Raw genomic sequence first — 19,006 nt, forward strand, 5'->3', positions numbered from 1 at the left:
ACAGCGTCTGGGCTCTAAGAGAATTTGGACTTGAACCTATTTTTACACTAAACACTAAGCAATTTTGCTGTTGCTGTGGATAAGAGCATCTGCAAATTGTTGTATGTAAATGCAAATGCATATTGAAAGCTGCATGAGATTAAACTGTCCTCAGGTTTAGCAAAACAAAACAAAACCAAAAAAAAAAAAACACAACTTTGCATCCCAGATACCAGTGCAGTGTCTGAAAGGCTTTATATCCGAGGAGGCAATATCATGGCGTTTCAAAGTTCAGTGCTGAAGCCAGCTACAATTGCGACAATAATGTGACAACAGTTAGAAGGTCATTAATCTATTTTTGATTTAAATTAACTCCAAACATAGACTTTGCAAATAAACTAATTTTAGAAGTGCTTGCAAAAGTATTCATACCTGCTACGGCTGGGTAGGAAAGATGAGGAGGCAGACAGTCATGCAAGGAATGATAATTACAAAGAACAAAAAACTACTAAACAGAACTTTACAGGAACAGACAGGAAGACTTGAACAGATAGCCGTGAATCAGGGTAGACATGGGTAAACTAGCAAGACTAGCAAGAGAAACACACATCCACCCACACACAAGACCAGACTAGGGAGCACTGAAACAAAGGGACAATATATATATATATATATATATATATATATATATATATATATATATACAGAGCATGGACAAGAAATACCTGGGGACGATAATGTGAGGGCAGGACGACAAAGGAGACACATGTGGAGACACTGACAGGAGGGCGAGGGTTAAGGCGGAACATGCAGATAACCCCCCCCCCCCAACATTGTCAAAGGTATTGACCCATTAGTCTGCCATAAACCCCACATAAACAGCAAAGCTGTATTTAGTCAACCCTGATTTTCCACCTTTGACTGCATGCATTTGTAACTGGTTGTATTTATTTATTGACCAATGACACTGCTTTGGAGCTACAAAATCATAAATAGGAGCTTCTGAGGAGCACCTCAAGGCAGCATAGTGCCTCTCTGTGGCGAAAAGAGCAGACAACTAAATAATCCAGTAAGAGCTGCTGGATTGCTATGTTCTGATCATCTGAATATGTGGGCTTGTGAATGGGTGGCCCATCATGGCTTGCACTCAAACTGGAATGTACATCTTGTTACTAATATTCCTATAAAAAGAATATACAAAAAGTGAAAAAAGAATAAAGAAAGAACATTCTGTAATACGTACAAGTAGTGTCAAGCTGTGTGTGTAAGACTCACTGTAGTTTCTCCAGTGCACAGTGTGGATCCTGCAGTAGATCAGAGAGCAGCTTCACTCCGAACTCTCCTGGGTGATTGTAGGTCAGATCTAATTCCCTCAGGTGGGAGGGGTTTGATTTCAGAGCTGAAGCCAGAGAAGAACAGCCTTCACCTGTAATCATACACCCAGACAATCTGCAAAAAGGAGGGAAACAAAAACATGTCACTTGCAAAGAAAATCAGCTGTAGTACAGTATACACATATCACTAAATTCTGCATACCATACCGAATTCTGACAAATGTATGTCTTTTCATTAAAAAAACATATATGGAAAGATTTACCTGAGAGTCTCCATTTTACAGAATGAACTCTCCAGTCCAGCAGAGAGTAGCTCCACTCCTGAATCCTGCAGGTCATTGTTACTGAGGTCCAGCTTTTTCAGGGAGGAGTTTACTGACTGTAGAGCTGATCCCAGAGTTTCACAGGAGTCCTTGGTGATATTACATCCAGCAAGTCTGTAAAAACAGTGTAAATACAGTACAAGGTATGATGACGTGGAGTGATGATACTGTCCATGTGCCTCTTTTTCATCTAGAAAAGTTCACTGGATTGATATGTCGTTTGAAATTTGAGTTAAAATTTCTGATTTCTTTTTTACAGACACTACCTGAGAGTCTCCAGTTTACAGAGTGAACTCTTCAGTCCAGCAGAGAGCAACTTCACTCCTGAATCCTGCAGGTCATTGTTACTAAGGTCCAGCTCTTTCAGGGAGGAGTTTATTGACTGTAGAGTTGATCCCAGTGCTTCACAGGATCTTCTACCAATTTTACAGATAGATACTCTGGAAAGGCAGAAATATTAAAACAGAAATAAATTACACAAAGTAAAACTTCTAAATTGAAAAAACATATTTATCCCATTATTTACAACAGAAGCTACATGTTTCTTTGTTTAAATGTTAGTGGGTTAATTTCATAAAAAGAATGAATTATTCGGAATGAATAATAGAGTCTTCTGTGATACAGCACTGCGCAGTAAAACAGTCCTGTCCCATTCCTTGAGTTCATATATGAAAGTGCTTTGTATAAAAAACTGTTTCCTGATGGTCAGAGATCAAAGCACCATCCTTTTGCACGTGGGGGTCAGTTAAGGAGCATGATATGTTCAGACTGATCAAATCAGAGATAAAAAGGTGTGACAGCCAAATCAAACAGTCAAAATTAATTTCATGCAATGAGAGAAAATTCAGCAATAAATCTAAAAGTATAATAAACATTTATTAATGATGAACTCTGCTTTATTTTTCTGGACGCTTTGATCACTGCCAGCAGTCTATTATATTTCCTCAGGTCAAAACTCTTTTTTTAAATGTTTTAAACTTTGTTTAAATGTTAGTGTGTTAATTACATAAAAAGACAATAAATAAACTAACTAGAATTAATCTACTTGTTCATTTTAGACTGATTCTACAGAATATTTGACCTGAGTGTCTCCAGTTTACAGAGTGAACTCTTCAGTCCAGCAGAGAGCAACTCCACCCCTGAATCCTGCAGGTCATTGTTACTGAGGTCTAGCTCTTTCAGGGAGGAGTTTACTGACTGTAGAGCTGATCCCAGAATTTCACAAGAGTCCTTGGTGAGATTACAGCCAGTGAGTCTGTAAAAAGAGAGTAAACACAGCACATGGTAAGATGACATGGAGTGATTGTATTGTCCATGTGCTCCTTGTTTCATCTAGAAAAATTTCACTGTGGATGGTTGTAACCTGATTTTTCCTTCTTGGATGGTCCTTTCCATTAAAATGTATTTAAATTACTGCTGTCATTACTTTGTCTTGTCGTCTGCCTCTCTCAGTCTGCCCTGCGATCCTGACAGCTGCTAATTAATAAATTGGTATTTGATGTGTTTTTATTACACTTGTGGTGTTTTAAATAGAGCCTGTTAACCTTTTTTTCACCTTAAAATATAATTATTTTGTAACATGGAAGTTAACTACAAAGTCATTTGAATTACCCAGTGTTTTGAAAAGGTTTTTTTTAAAGCCAATGTAACATGGAGTAGAAAGAAGCAGGCAAACATCTCTTGGAAAGAGATGTTAATATGAAATATCAAAATCAGTAAGTCAGGAAAGGAAGCAAATATGTCAAAAAGCCAGTAAACGCAACCAGGCAGAAAAAAAACACCATATGCATTTCAAGAGAGAAGACAAAACTTGAAAACAATAGCTCAACCATGTGGAATAAGAAAATCAATATATCGTTTAGTAGAACCATGGCAACCATAAGGCTACATTCACACAGCATGTAAAAGTGCCTCCAATCTGATCTGTTTCATATGTGACACAGATATGCCTTTTTTGTGGCTGTGTGAAAACAAATTATTTGGGCCACTTTCGTGTGTGGTATTGAAATTCAATCCAAATATGATCTGTGGCAATGCGACTGTCTGAACAGCCAGATCAGAATTCATGTGACTTTTATGTTACTCTGGCCATGTGTTTTGTAAAAATATTTGGAAATGAAAAATGTGTGAAACTTCCTAATTCAGGGTCCTGTGACTATATTATGAGAATAGAAAACTTGTGGAAATTTGTATGGTGTGTTTCTATGAAAAATAAGAGCTCATTGTTAAATATATATATATATATATATATATATATATATATATATATTGTTCAGATCTGTATGAAGCTGTTTAAATGTGGATCATGGAAATATTAAACTCATTTTGTCTGTGCTTGTCTCCTCCGCTTTGGAGACGTGTTTTCGAGGGACCAGATAAATCTGTGCCTAGAAACATCAGTTTGCTAGTACAGACCACGCCCGTAGAGGCTGAAACGGGGAGGCGAACTCAGAAGTCTTTTGGGGAAGAGTTCGGGCGGCTTATGAATGTGTATGAAGCCGGACCCCAAAAAATGTACAGGAATGCTGGTCATTAAGTGCTACAGAATGGATAGGTTCAGGTACTCTGGTCAAGGGTTTGATTGGTGTCATTTAGGTGAATGAAGGGGTTAGTGAGTCTTTGAATGAACTACCTTTAATAAACTGGTGTATGACTGAGTGTCATGTGAGACGGTAGAGAAATAGCATGAGTAAGTTGAATGTCCTTTATTGATTATGATAATGGAAATTCTATTGTGACTGGTAATTCGAGTATTCAGATGACGCATCGGTAAAGGGGTGATGATTGCAAAAAGTGATATAGAGTCAGAATTGGTCTTAAGATGGACAAGATCATCGCATTAGCAGAAATCTAATTGATCAACTAATAATAGAATTTTTACGTATCACCAGCTAAATGTCATTAAGCTACGGTGTAACAATAATAGTGACATTTATCTGGGGCCACCATGCACTGGACAGAGTGTTGCTAAGTCCAATTTCTACTTCAGTGTAATTGATTGTGATTGGGTAATAGTGAGGGGTCTGAGGCTGGCAACAATAGGTGGAAAGTGGATTATTAGCAGCCTTGAAGTCAAGTACTACAGAGGGGCAGTGTTAATAAAGCGAGATAATCTTCGTTGGCAGGTGTGCCCTGGTGGTGCCTTTCCAATGGCATAGAGGAAATCGAGAACGGAATGGTGATCTAGAGGGATGACAGATGAGGCATGTTAAGAAGCCCAAAAAGGTCAGCACCTCACGAAATGCGAGATAAAGAGAAGGCATTTTGTCACACAGGAGAAAACTCTGAAAGAGAAAAATCCAAAAGGTGCTGAGGAGCTCAAGCAAAGTGGCAATGTAGAAAGTTGACTACAAGATAACGAAGATGCCTAGAGGGTGTTGAAAAAACAGGTGCCAGAGGTGGCATCAAGTGCCTGAGTGCTGGTTCAAGGTAACCTAAGGAGAGAGCATAAGCTGGAACTTAGGGGCTAGATAGCAGCGTGGTTGTGAAGACAGGAGGACAGGTTGAAAGTCCACAGCGCCTGGAGGAATCAGTGCGAACCGTACCATAGGAGGCAGGGTGAGGTGCTGTTGCTAGCAAGAGATGAAAGAGTAAGGTCTTCCATGTGAGAGGGTGAATTGAATTTGAGGTGGCGTCAAGGGCCTGAGTGCTGCGTAGGGGGGCTGGTCCAAGGCCTGAGAAGAGAGCATAAGCTGGAACTTAGGGGCTTGGAGTGGCATGATCGCCAAGAGGAGAGGTCAGGTTGAAAGCCTGCAGCTGCTGGAAGAATTAGTATGAATAGTACCATAGGAGGCAGTGTGAGGTGCAGTCGCTAGGAAAAGCTTAGCTGCAAGCAGAAGCAAAAGGTAAGATCCAGCAGGAGAGAGTGCAAGCCGTACAGTGGACGCAGGGCGCCATTTGTTTGTGAGGGGAAGGCATAGGAATGAGCGTCCACAGCAGTTTCTAAGGAGACAGTGCAAGCTGAGAAGTTGGAGGTGGGCGGTGCGGCCGCAAAGCTATGGGGTTGAGACGAAGGTCTGTGGCATGAGAGAGGAGGGCTGTAAAGGAAGAGGCAGGATGCAGCGAAACCACGAGGGGAAGGGGATTAGGATGAAGGTCCACATCAGGAGAGAGGGTGTGCTGTAAAGGAAGAGGCGGGGTGCGGGACAGCCGCAAAGCAGAGGATTAGGACATGACCTGTAACTGCACCCGGGAAGACGATGAGCTGGAAAGTCAGAGACTCGGAGTAGTGCAGCAGCAAGAAGTGGGGGATGAAGGTCCACCAAAGCACCTGAAAACAGAACAGGAGCTAGAAGCTGTAGAGTGTGAGTAGCAAGGCAGCACAGAGGAGGGTCCCGTACGATAGTCCACAGCAGCATCTGAAAAGAGAGTATAAACTGGAAGCCGGAGGATTGGAGAAGCACATCAGCAGAGGAGTCAGCATGAGGGTCTGCAGCAGCACCTAAATAGAAAAATGAGAATTGTAATGTTAGAGGCAGGGTATGGCGTGGCCGCAAATTGAAGAGGTTGGGATGAGCATCCATGAAGTATGCAAGCTGCTGGTGTAGAGGCTGGGAGAATGAGATGATCGGATGGGAGCGAATCTAGGGTGAGGAAGCTGTGCAGCAAGGAATCTGCATAGAATGCCCAGAATGCCAGGCAGGAGGCAGGCCCGCAACAGCAACCTTTAGAGGGGGTGCAAGCTGGAAAGTATGAGGCATAGAGCAGCAGCAGGGGAAGAGGATGGAAAGAAAATTAATCAGCAATGAGGAAGCCATGCAGTGAGAAGAACGCATCGAGTACCCAGAGCGCTGGACAGGAGACAGGCCCGCTGCAGCACCTATAGAGGGGTGCAGGCTGGAAGGTCTGAGGCATGCAGCTGCGGCTGAAATGGGGGGAGAGGTGGGATGATGAAGGGAGGGGTGGGATGATGCATAGAGTAGATCGTAGAATAGACCGTGTCGAGTGCCCAGAGCGCTGGACTGGAGACAGGTCGCCGCAGCACCTATAGAGGGGTGTGGGCTAGAAGATCTGAGGCATACAGCTGCGGCTGCAATGGGGGAAGAAGTGGGAAGATGAAGGGAGGGGTGGGATGATGCGTAGAGTAGACCTACGAAGAGTAGACTGCGTCGAGTGGTCAGAGCGCTGGACAGGAGACAGGCCCGCCGCAGCACATATAGAGGGGTGCGAGCTAGAAGGTCTGAGGCATGCAGCTGCGGCTGCAACGGGGGAAGAGGTGGGATGATGAAAGGAGGGGAGGGGTGGGATGATGCATAGACACAGATGTAGAGGAAGAAAAAGGGGGAGGGGTGGGATGATGCGTAGAGACAGATGTAGAGGAAGAAAAAGGGGAGGGGTGGGATGATGCGTAGAGACAGATGTAGAGAAAGAAAAAGGGGAGGGGTGGGATGATAAAGGGAGGGGTGGGATGATGCGTAGAGACAGATGTAGAGGAAGAAAAAGGGGAGGGGTGGGATGATGCGTAGAGACAGATGTAGAGAAAGAAAAAGGGGAGGGGTGGGATGATGCGTAGAGACAGATGTAGAGAAAGAAAAAGTGGAGGGGTGGGATGATGCGTAGAGACAGATGTAGAGGAAGAAAAAGGGGGAGGGGTGGGATGATAAAGGGAGGGGTGGGATGATGCGTAGAGAGGATAAGAGAGAGGATAAGAACTCGGAGGGCTGTGTCTAAATGGGTGCAATGCTGTCAATCAAGGTAGTGTTCAGATGGAAAGAGCAGCCGATTTGGAATGGGGGCTTAAACATGCTGCCTGCTTTTTTTTCCCCCAACATTTCAGATAGGACCATCTTGGCAAGCAGTGTAGGTAAACTACTGCATTGAAGATGGCATAAATATTGCAGATTCTAAGCCATTATCCAATTCAGCTCAGATAATTATATTATTATCAAAACAGCCCTCTAAGGCACCGACCTGTGAGACAGCAAAGACTATAAGACATTGAGGCTAATGTCTCCAGCTTAGACACAACCAGAAAGGGTAACGGGAAGACAAAGGATACTCCAGCAGGGTGTGTTAAGTCGGAGATAGAAGGTTGTGACGTCATCGCATTGCTGCGCAGGGGATTCTTACACCGGCAGACGGGTTTCTCTCTTTAGCTGAGTGAGCGACGCCATTGTTTCGGAGCACATTGCTGGAACGCAGAGGCTGCTCTGCCGGAGAGGAGGAAATGGGAGTCTCAAGGCGCTGTAGAGCTCATAGCTGTGGAGCCGCAGCCGTGACTACGGTAGATTTGCATTCCCCAAAACACGAGGCAGTCCCGTAGAAGCGTAGCCGGAGATGAAAATAAGGGGAGGCTCGAAGCCTTGCGCTAGCGTCGAAGGGAGATGTGGGGGGTCACTCGGGAAGCCGAATGCAGCGGGAGGAGAAGCAGGAGAACAGAGCACTGATCCGGAGCGTGTAAGACAGCAGACCATAGAATAGTTGAAGCAGTTGCAGGCGTGACAACGGCCGTGCGTAACTTCAGATACCAGGCAGTCCCATAGCTGTTTAGCCGGAGCGAGTTTAAAACAGGAGGCTCAGTGGGCTTGATAAAGGCCGAACACAGCTCCGAATATGGGGATCAGCAGGAATGACCCAGCGCGGAGGAGCAAGCTGACATCATGAAGCAGTCGAGTCGAGATCCGTCTCCTGAACTAAATGAGGATAGTTTGTCTGACACGGAAATTACGTGAATTTGCAGTGTATATATAGGCTGAGAGGAGTTCGGGCATGGTCCTACTCCCAAAATTATGTTATTAGCATAACTTCACTTCACGTTTTATTATTGTATAAAATCTTTAATTAAAATTCGGCTCTTGGCATAGAGCTCTTTCGGAATGAATAATAGGGTCTTTTGTGGTACAGCACTGCACAGTAAAACAGTCATGTCCAATTCCTTAAGTTCAAATATGAAACTGCTTTGAATAAAAAACTTCCTAATGGTCAGAGCCTGAAGCATCATCCTTTTGCATGTGGCTGTCAGTTAAAGAGCATGATCTGTTCAGACTGATCAAATCAGAGAGAAAATGGTGTGACAGCAAAAACAGTGAAAATGAATTTCATGCAATGACAGAAAATTCAAAAATAAATCTAAAAGTATAATAAACCTTTATTAATGATGAACTCACACAGCTTTTCTGGACGCTTTGATCACTGGCAGCAGTCTCAGAACACCTTCCTCTGATGGATTATATTTCCTCAGGTCAAACTCATCTAGTTCTTCTTCTGAATTCAGCAACACAAACGCCACAGCTGACCACTGATCAGGAGAGAACCTGACTCCATCAAGAGAACCTCCTCTGTTCAGGTATTTCTGGACTTCCTGCACTAGAGAGTGATTGTTCAGTTCATTCAGACAGTGGAATAGATTGATAGTTTTCTCTGGAGAGGGGTTCTCCCTGATCTTTTTCTTGATGTACTGGACTGTTTTCTCTCTGCTGTGAGATCTGATTCCTGTCTGAGTCAGTATTCCTTGTAAGACAGTCTGATTGGACTCCAGTGAGAGACCCAGAAGGAACCGGAGGAAAAGGTCCAGGTGTCCATTCTCACTCTGTAAGGCCTTGTCCACTGCAGTCTTCAGGATCTCTGACATTTTGTACGTTGTGAAAAAACAAAGAAATCCAGTGCTGCCCGGTTCAAACACATTTATGTTGTTGGAGATTAAGGAGAGTAATGTGTATAAAGCAGCCAGAAACTCCTGGACACTGAGGTGGACAAAGCTGAACACCTTCCCCAAGTGCAGCCCCAACTCCTCTCTGAAGATCTGGGTACAGACTCCTGAGTACACTGACACTTCTCTGACATCAATGCCACACTCTCTCAGGTCATCCTCATAGAAGATCAGATTGCCTTTCTCCAGCTGTTGGAATGCCAGTTTTCCCAGAGCCAGGACACTTTCTGTCATTATCTGAGGACCAACCTCCTGTTTTCCCTGGTACTTTTGTTCTTTGTGTTTGATCTGAAAGGTCAGGAAGTGTGTGAACATTTGAGTCAGAGTCTTAGGTGTCTCTCCACCCTCTGCTCCACCCAAAATTTTCTCTAGAACCATGGCTGAGATCCAGCAGAAGACTGGGATGTGGCACATGATGTAGAGGCTTCTGGAGGACTTGATGTGCGAGATGATTTGAATGGCCAGGCTCTGTTCACTAATCCTCTTCCTGAAGTACTCCTCTTTCTGAGGGTCACTGAACCCTCGTACCTCTGTTACCTGGTCAACACACTCAGGAGGGATCTGATTGGCTGCCGCTGGTCGAGAGGTGATCCAGAGGAAAGCAGAGGGAAGCAGATTCCCCTTGATGAGGTTTGTCAGCAGCACATCCACTGAGGCTGACTGTGTTACATCCCACAATCCCTCATTGTTCTGGAAATCTAGAGGAAGTCGACACTCGTCCAGACCGTCAAAGATGAACAGGATTCTGTAGAGATCATAGTCTCTTGGTTTTAATTCTTCTGTGTCTCTGAAAAACTGATGAAGAAGCTCCATCAGACTGAGCCTTTTCTCCTTCATCAGGTTCAGCTCTCTGAAAGGAAGTGGAAATATGAAGAGGATGTCCTGGTTTTCTTTTCCTTCTGCCCAGTCCAGAATGAACTTCTGCACAGAGACTGTTTTTCCAATTCCAGCTACTCCTTTAGTCAGCACAGTTCTGATTGCTTTATCTTTAAAGAGCTGGCTGCATTTGATAGGTTTCTCTTGTGCTGCTGGTCTCCTGGACACTGTCTCAATCTGTCTGACCTCATGTTCAGTATTGACCTCTCCACTCCCTCCCTCTGTGATGTACAGGTCTGTGTAGATCTGATTCAGAAGAGCTGAGCTTCCAGGATTAGAGACTCCTTCATTAATTTTCTGGAACTTTTCCTTCAGGGTTGATTTCAGCTTTTGATGACAAGAAGGAGCCAGTTCTAGTAAAAAGAGGAAATAATCACAGTAAGATACATGTTTAATACTTTTATTTAGCATTAGTTTAATCATAAACACAATACAAAATACTAGGAAAGTACAGATCTTATATTACCATCCAGTTTCGGTCAGATACTATCAAAATTACCGAAATTTTGATAGTAGTTACAGAATTACCGAAAAATATCCGAATTGTTAATGTGCACCCTGTTTGGGACAGGGTGACTCAACCTGACTCTCTGCAGGACATAATGCTGACTATGGAGAAGTGAGAGTGAAGATGGTAATAAAAAGTTGTATGGACTAATCTGGGACTTGGGGAAATCTGAGACATAATGACAGAATGGTAACAGGACAAGTGTATGTGACAAATGTCCTATACATACTGCTGTGAATGTCTAAATAAACTAGAGATTGGAGTGAATACTTGACTTTGTGTCTTTATTCCTCTGATTTCTCCTCAGACCTGAGTATCATTTTGGAGCTCAGTTTTCCTTCCTGGTGGCACTTAGACAATTGCCATAACACTCTGAGTTGAATTTGCAAGTTGAATAACAGAATGATTGACAGCAGCATCTTCATGGCAACATAAACAATGCAGCATCATTAGCAGAGGGAAGCTTCCTCATCCTGCAGTGATGTTAATGATGTCCAGATGCTTCATTCCAGCAGCCATTCCAGACTCTCTTCCACTCCCAGTGGGGCTTTAAAGGCTGATTCTAAATGTTTATAGAGGGGAGGGACATAACTTGTCACTCACTCTGATTGCTTACATGGCAGACCTGGTGTCACATCAGTCAAACTGAGCCCCACCCACTAAAATACAACAGAATTAAATGAACTTAACAATTATCTAAATAAAAATCTGCATTGTTCTCTCTTTGCAGCTTCAGACCTCATTCAAAATTAAACACAAAGATCATGGTCAGAAGAATAGTATGAAAATGAGTTGACAATGTCTTTAATGTTACATTATCATGATCCTTTTATCTGTTTCTATCAAAGTGTATAAAGGGTAAAGACAGGATCCTGAAGTCTTACTGCTCTGCAGTGTGTGAGCGAGGTGTGTGTGGTTCATGTTCCTCAGGACATTCAGTGTGATCTTCATCACTCCGTCTCTAACAACATTCTCCTCCTCCTCTTCCTCCTTTCTCTCAGAGCATGCTGGGTAATCCTCACTCAGCAGCTTCATAAACCTCTTCAGATGATTCTTCACCACAGAGATCACTCTCTGCTCCAGCTCCTGATTAAAATAGAAATATTAACACAGAGTCCATCAGACAGTGCGGTGTGAGCTGAGGGGTGGAAGTGATAATGATTTATATTTTATTATTCTAATTCATCCTATCATTCTATTATTCTATTCATCACCAAACTCTACATCACTCTCCATCATAACACTGCTACAGTGAATAAACAGTAGCCTTTATTACTGTCCTATAATAACAACACTGGAACACACACACACACCTCCAGTCTTTTACACACACACCTTGAATATTGACTCCATATTCTTCCTGGTCCTGTCAGGAGTCGTCTTCTGGATTCTGTGGAGAATCAGAACGCAAACTGAATAATGTGGAGAACCTGATCAATACATTACATCATCAGATATTATTAATTATTCAGACTGTTCTGGGTCCATATTCAGTAGGAACTCCTAAATATATAATGAAGGTTCCACTGCTGTTATAACATACAGATTTCAGCTGCACAGATCAGCAGGGTCTAATCTTCTCCACAAAGAGGCGCTGTTACTGCAGCTTTTAAGTCCAATAAAGCAGAAACACACCTGATTCCACTCCTTCATCAGTTCATCTTCAAACAGTGGATCATGTGTGCTCCTATTTCTGAAAATCTCATCTTAATCTCATCTGTTTAGTTTTCATCAGATCTTCAGTTAGGACTGAACTGAGGACAATAGCTATTACAGCAAAAACACTTATAAACATATTTGAATGCAAACTAATGTCTGGATATTTACCTTAAATGGAACCAGCTGACTGAGAATATTAGAAGAGCCCCGACTTTAGACACTTATAAATCAAGGCTTAAAACATTCCTGTTTGAGCAGCTACAGCTTGGTTTAAAATATTAATATTTATCTATCAGTGGTCCGCTGCCTGCAAGGAGCATAAATATGTTTTCCAGGATACTTGCATTAAACATATGGCTACAAAAAAGCTGCAGGGCAAATGAACTGAATTTTGTCCAATTTAATCTGTTTATTTGGGAAAAGAGAATTTAATAGGTGAGATGGGCTGCACACCAACTAAATCGGTGTCAAATTGCTGATTTTCTATTTCTGCAACTTCCCTGTTCCCAGTAGCCAAGACATGTCAGAGTTAAAAGCCAAGGACTTTGCCGTCACTTCGGAGACACAACATCTTCCCTCTAGTGAGAAGGCAGAGTTGTTTGCACCCAAGGACTCTGTCACTTCAGAACAACAACATCCTGCCCTTACTGAGTGCAGAATCACTGGATGAGAGCCATGCTTTACAGTATCTGATACCAGAGACACAGAAACTGCATGAGCAATCTACACCATCCTCCATCTCTACCTCACCATCACCCCACCTGATTTTCAGTCTGGATTTAGACCAAATCACAGCACAGAAACAGCTCTAACAAGAGTAACTAATGACCTACTCCTTTCACATGATAAGGGCTATATCTCTATTCTGGTGCTGCTTGACCTTAGTGCAGTGTTTGATACCATAGATCATGTGATGCTTCTTGATAGGCTGGAAAATCTGGTAGGAATAAAAGGATCTGCCCTCTCTTGGTTCAGATCTTATTTATCTGATCGTTATCAATTTGTTTATCCGAATAATAAATCCTCTAAAAATACTTTAGTTAAATATGGTGTTCCACAAGGATCAGTGCTTGGCCCTGTATTGTTCACACTCTACATGCTGCCACTGGGTAGACTAATCTGTAAGCATGGTATTCAATTCCACTGTTATGCTGATGACACACAACTGTATATATCAGCCAAACCCAATGATGTTGCTTGTCTACGTAAAATAACAGAATGTCTAACTGAAATTAAAAACTGGATGATGCAAAATTTTCTCATGTTAAATTCTGATAAAACTAAAGTCTTGTTACTAGGTACAGATACTCAGATACATTCACTCAGAAATGCTGCTATTAATCTTGATAATTGGCAGGGAGCTCGTGCAAAGCGTTACACAAGCTTCAGTTAGTTCAAAATGCAGCAGCCAGGGTGCTCTCCAGAGCTAGAAAATTCGAACATATAACCCCAGTTCTCTCGTCCCTACACTGGCTACCTGTAAAATTTCGCATTGACTATAACATACTCCTCTTAGCTTATAAATCTTTAAATGATTTAGGCCCGCAGTATCTTACTGAACTTCTCATACCTTATCGCCCGTCACGTACACCTCGTTCACAAGATGCCCATCTACTCTTAGTTCCTCGCATTAAGAAAAACACAGCAAGAGGAAGAGCCTTTTCTCACAAAGCTCCTCAACTCTGGAATAGCCTTCCGATTAGTGTTCGGGGCCTCAGACACACTTTCAATCTTTAAATCTAGATTAAAAACCTACCTTTTCAAACAACTTTCAATCACTTTTTTCGCGTTCAACAACCTCCCCCACCATAATCAAACCACCTTTCAGGTTACTCCTTCTCTATTAGTGTTGGCTGGTTTTCATATTATCACTGTTCTGTATTAACCCTGTCATATCACCATAGCTACAGCATTCTTAGTTAGCTTTGTAGTAACCGCCAACACGCTGTCTGTCGCTGGGTTCTCTTGCCTGACCCGTGGAAGCTTTTTTCGCAGGACAAATTTGCCCGTTCTTTACCATGACCCTACTAACCTCTGTATTTTTATTTGTTCCCTTTGTCTGGTTTTCTTTCTCCTGTCTCTCTCATGCTTTGAGATGTCCTGCTGCTCTCCAGGTGTTGCCCTGATCGAGCCCCTGTGTATCCTGTACAAGATCCTGGCCTTGTCTCATCTACAATATCATGCTTGGCTATGCTGTTTTATCTCAGATTAACTCTGCACCTAATTTTAACTCACACAGAATCCCTGATCACCTTCTCCTTCATCAGACTCATACATCACTAATATCATCATCATCATCATTTTTTTTTCTGCTTCTCCATCATCACTAATATACTACATTTATATTATTATAACCCCTTCATCTGTCATCATTTCACTTTTACTTCTGTTCTGTTCTCTGTTGTGTCTCCGGTGTCGACCCGAGGAGGATGGGTTCCCCGTATGAGTCTTGGTTCCTTCCAAGGTTTCTTCCTCGTGTGCTGAGGGAGTTTTTCCTTGCCACTGTTTCCCCTGGCTTGCTCATAGGAGGCTTGGACCCGGATCTCTGTAAAGCTGCTTTGTGACGACTTTTTGTTGTGAAAAGTGCTATATAAATAAAATTTGATTTGATTTGATAATATTAGGTCTTACATATAAATCAATTATAGTCAGTGAACTTATCACCTCGCAAGAAAACAGCACCAATGCTGCTGTCCTTTTAGAATCCGCTCCCCCAGACTATAGTTTTAATAGTGTATGTAGAGAAAACAGAAAAGGTGGTGAAATTGCTGCACTGTTTAAAAATATATTTCAATTACACACAAAAGTGTGTGTAATTGCTATAATTGTCTTGGAGAAATACTTAATTTTCTGGAAATATTGGGTAAATGCTGGGGTGTGTGTTTTTGCTTATTATGAAAAATTAGCTCAAAACATAAGTGGGCAGAGCTCAGGGGTCCTTGAAGTTTTTTGTAGGGTCTGACCCAAGAAAAATCAGAATTTTTCTTTTTTGTTTCTACATCACATGGGGTAGGAGATGTGGACCTCTCTGCATTATGCTTGCTATAGCACCACCATCAATCAATGTGCTTGAATGATGAAAATTTTGAGAAAACAAAATTTGAAAAAACACTTTAAAATTAGATAAGGAGCTCCACCTACCAGTCCTGAAATCCAATTCATTTGAACTTCATATGTCCAATCATTGACTGAGAAGATTAGACCAGCTCAGTTCACTACAGGGCTCATATTCCAAATCAATGTACATTTTAAAGAGGTTTCTGTGAGATCTATTATTTAACTCACACACTAGTATTTTAGGTAAAAGTCTTATTGTTTTTCTTTTCTAGAGCTTTAAATAATAAAGGCAAATACCTTTTGTTTATGTAGTTTTATTTTTTTTATGTATTGTTTCATAAACAGCTCCGGTTTCCTCCCACAGTCCAAAAACACACGGTAGGTGGATTGGCGACTCAAAAGTGTCCATAGGTGTGAATGTGTGAGTGAATGTGTGTGTGTCTGTGTTGCCCTGTGAAGGACTGGCGCCCTCTCCAGGGTGTATTCCTGCCTTGCGCCCAATGATTCCAGGTAGGCTCTGGACCCACCGCAACACTGAACTGGCTAAGCAGTATCAGATAATGAATCTGGTGTAATTAGTGAATGCTGAGGTCTTCTACCTTCAGTAAAGGAGAATATATTTGTAACGTGTATCTTTGTCCTTGTCTCCGCCCATGTCCTGCCTTTGTTCCACCTCCTTGTCCTTTACCCTCGTTATCTGTCTCAGGTGTGTCTTGTCTGTGTCATGTATTTAAGTTCCCTTGTCTAGTTCCTGTTTGTCGGTCATTTGTTTCATGCCCCAAGTCATTAGTGTTCCTTCCAGTTTTGCTGTGTCGTGTTACTCAGTCTGGTCTGTCTGTCTATTTCTGTCGTATTCTGTTATTAAGTCTGTCGGTCGTGTTTGCTATAGCCCTCTGTGTTTAGTTTTAGCTTTAGCTTCTGTGTTTGTTTAGATTTCTAGGTCTCTGTTAAGTATTTCTGTCTAGTTCTTTGTCTTAGCTTAGCATCATTAGCTCTTTCTGTTTAGGTTTCTGTTTAGCTCTGTGTCCAGGTTTGTCTATTTAGTTCTATGTCTAGGTTGAGTCTGTTTCTCTGTCTGTTTAGCTCCTATTAGGTTTCTCTGTCCTGTTCCCTCTCTATCTGTCAAAGTCTCTCTGTCTTATATCATTTATCTAGTTATCTAAGTCTGTCTCTGGTTTATTATTATCTTGTGTTTCAATAAAGTCACTGTGTTTTAGCAAGTGCGTCCGCCTCCGTCAGTCCCCCCCGTTATCGTGACAATCTTACTCGGTCTGCTCCTAACAGCAAGAGAAGTGTACATTAGGAAATTCTGGTTATGAACCAGAAGAGGATGGGTTCCTCTTTTTGGTCTTTGTTCCTCTCAGCGGTTCTTCCAATTACAATGAAGAGGTCATTCCAATCACCCCACTGTGTTTGAACAATCACTGAATTAGGAACATCTACCTTGTATCTACACTCATTGTCCATGTTATCAGCTCCACTGACCACACAGGAGCAATTTGTAGTTCTACAATTACACAATGTATTTCTGTCCTATGTTCTATTATCACTTTTGTAACAAGATGTGTGATTAATCAATGCATTGTAGATGAAAAGCCTTTAGTGTCACTCTTGTTTCACAATTCTTTTAAGAGAATATTTTTAAATAGTCTGACACTGATATGAACAACAGAAATGGCCAAAGATTAAATCTATTAATTAATTAATTCATTGTCTGTAACCCTTATCCAGTTTAGGGTGGTAGTGGGTCTGAAGCCTACGTGGAATCACTGTGTGCAAAGCAGGAACACACCCTGGAGAGGGTGCCAGTCCTTCACAAGGCAACACACACACATTCACTCACATCTATGGAAACTTTTGAGTCACCAATCCACCTACTAATGAAACTGGAGTATCTGGAGGAAACTCACACAGACACAGGGAGAACACACCAAAACTCCTCACAGTCACTCAGAGCAGGACTTGAACCTACAACCTCCAGGTTCCTGGAACTGTGACTACGACACTACCTGCTGTGCCACCATGCCGAGCAGATTATATACAATGAATGTTATATCAACTATCACATAAACCCAAGGTGTTTCCCAGCTAAACAAACTGAGATTGCTGTCTCCTGAGTATTTAAGCCCAATTTATGATTCTGCGTCGAACTGTAAAGCACACATCAAACTGAACCCTACACCGTAGGGCACGTAAATATAACTAAGCATCACATCTAAGCAGACCGCAATGACTGTGATTGGTCAGCAATTAGACAAACAGGGATCAAGTCCAAAAATATGAACTCCTCCACACTTCAGAGATTGCAGACAGCAGCAAATTCAGTGCCAGAAGTTTTTTCAGATATTGAATTGGACATCACAGAAAAAATAAAATGGTTAAATAAAGGAAAATCACAAACATCTCAAACAAAAAACTTGCAGGACTAGAGGATGACCAACACAAATAGTGCAGCAATAGATGAGCTACTGTGTCTGAGGTGGACCAACGAGGTAGGAGTGTCTAATTGAGCGGAAAGTGATAGTATTTTATTTAGATCATTTTAATGTTTGAGACTGCTGTTGTGTTCCTGTGTGTGATTTACTGACTGTTGGGGTGGTGTGTGATGAGGCCATCACTTCATCATAACTTTCACTCACTCATCACAATCCTCATACCCCAATCTGATTACACTTCACTGAAAGATGGCAACTCACTCTAGATCAGAAGATACAGATCCACTGCTGAAACCAGGAGGATGCATTATGGACCAGTCACTCTTCATAGACACGCAGCTGGGTTCTCCTCCTTCTTTACTGAATTTAGGAGGATCACCAATGGACAGGTCACTTTTCATAGACACACAGCTTGGTTCTCCTCCTCCTTTACTGAATTTAGGAGGATCACTAATGGACCGATCACTCTTCATAGACACACAGCTGGGTTCTCCTCCCCCAGTGCTGACTGTAGGAGGGTCCTCCATGATTTGGTCACTCTTTACAGACACACAGCTGGACACTGGAGAATCTGCTCTCTGGGTTTCAGTCCTGTGGATATTAAACAGAGTGAACAGGACAGTAAATTGAGTAAGAGAACACAGGAAGGGATACTGTACGTATTCCACCTACATGAATAATCACAAAAAACACAAACCAATTGTACATTGTTTCACTTTAGAAATAATACATGAGAGGGAGTGCTTTACATGATATTCTGGTGCTGGTGTGCTGTATTCGTAGGTATGGACCAACAGGCAGCATCCTAAAGATCAGTACAACAGTGCCTATATCTCATGTTATAGCACAAACCTCAAGTATGTTATTACAATTATATCACAGTTTGTTATCGGTGTTTATTATTAGGTTTTAAGGTAAAGAAGACAGAAAAAAATTGATAGTCAAACATCTGCAAGGTAATATATTTCCATTCCGTCACGCATTCCTTTTTGCCCCTATCAACAAACTCTGGACACTGAACTGCTTCTGTTCAGGATTTCTGAACCTTGGTTCTCTCAAGCACAGGCTGCATTTACACTAGATGTGATGGAAACCAAGACTGCATTATTCAAAGCTGCTCTGGGTCTAAATCAACGGAGATAAACGGTGAGAGTCAGTAAAATGTTATAGTTTAATCACTGTTTAGC

General features: G+C 42.0%; 1 protein-coding gene across 1 annotated transcript; it reads right to left on the reverse strand.

Moving 5' to 3' along the window:
- Positions 1-503: 503 nt before the first annotated feature.
- LOC136685481 (NLR family CARD domain-containing protein 3-like) lies at positions 504-18,295 on the reverse strand (the record flags this gene model as incomplete). The annotated part of the gene is made up of 8 exons (XM_066659409.1): positions 18,081-18,295; positions 12,004-12,058; positions 11,553-11,754; positions 8,743-10,513; positions 2,718-2,891; positions 1,577-1,750; positions 1,255-1,428; positions 504-569 (listed from the first exon to the last, which is right to left on the reverse strand). Coding segments are annotated over exons 1-8 (2,828 nt in total), but the record flags the coding sequence as incomplete, so codon positions are not given.
- Between the last annotated feature and the right edge of the window lie 711 nt (positions 18,296-19,006).

This window comes from Hoplias malabaricus, unplaced genomic scaffold (genome assembly GCF_029633855.1).
Source record: "Hoplias malabaricus isolate fHopMal1 unplaced genomic scaffold, fHopMal1.hap1 scaffold_466, whole genome shotgun sequence".
Taxonomy (NCBI): Eukaryota; Metazoa; Chordata; class Actinopteri; order Characiformes; family Erythrinidae; genus Hoplias; species Hoplias malabaricus.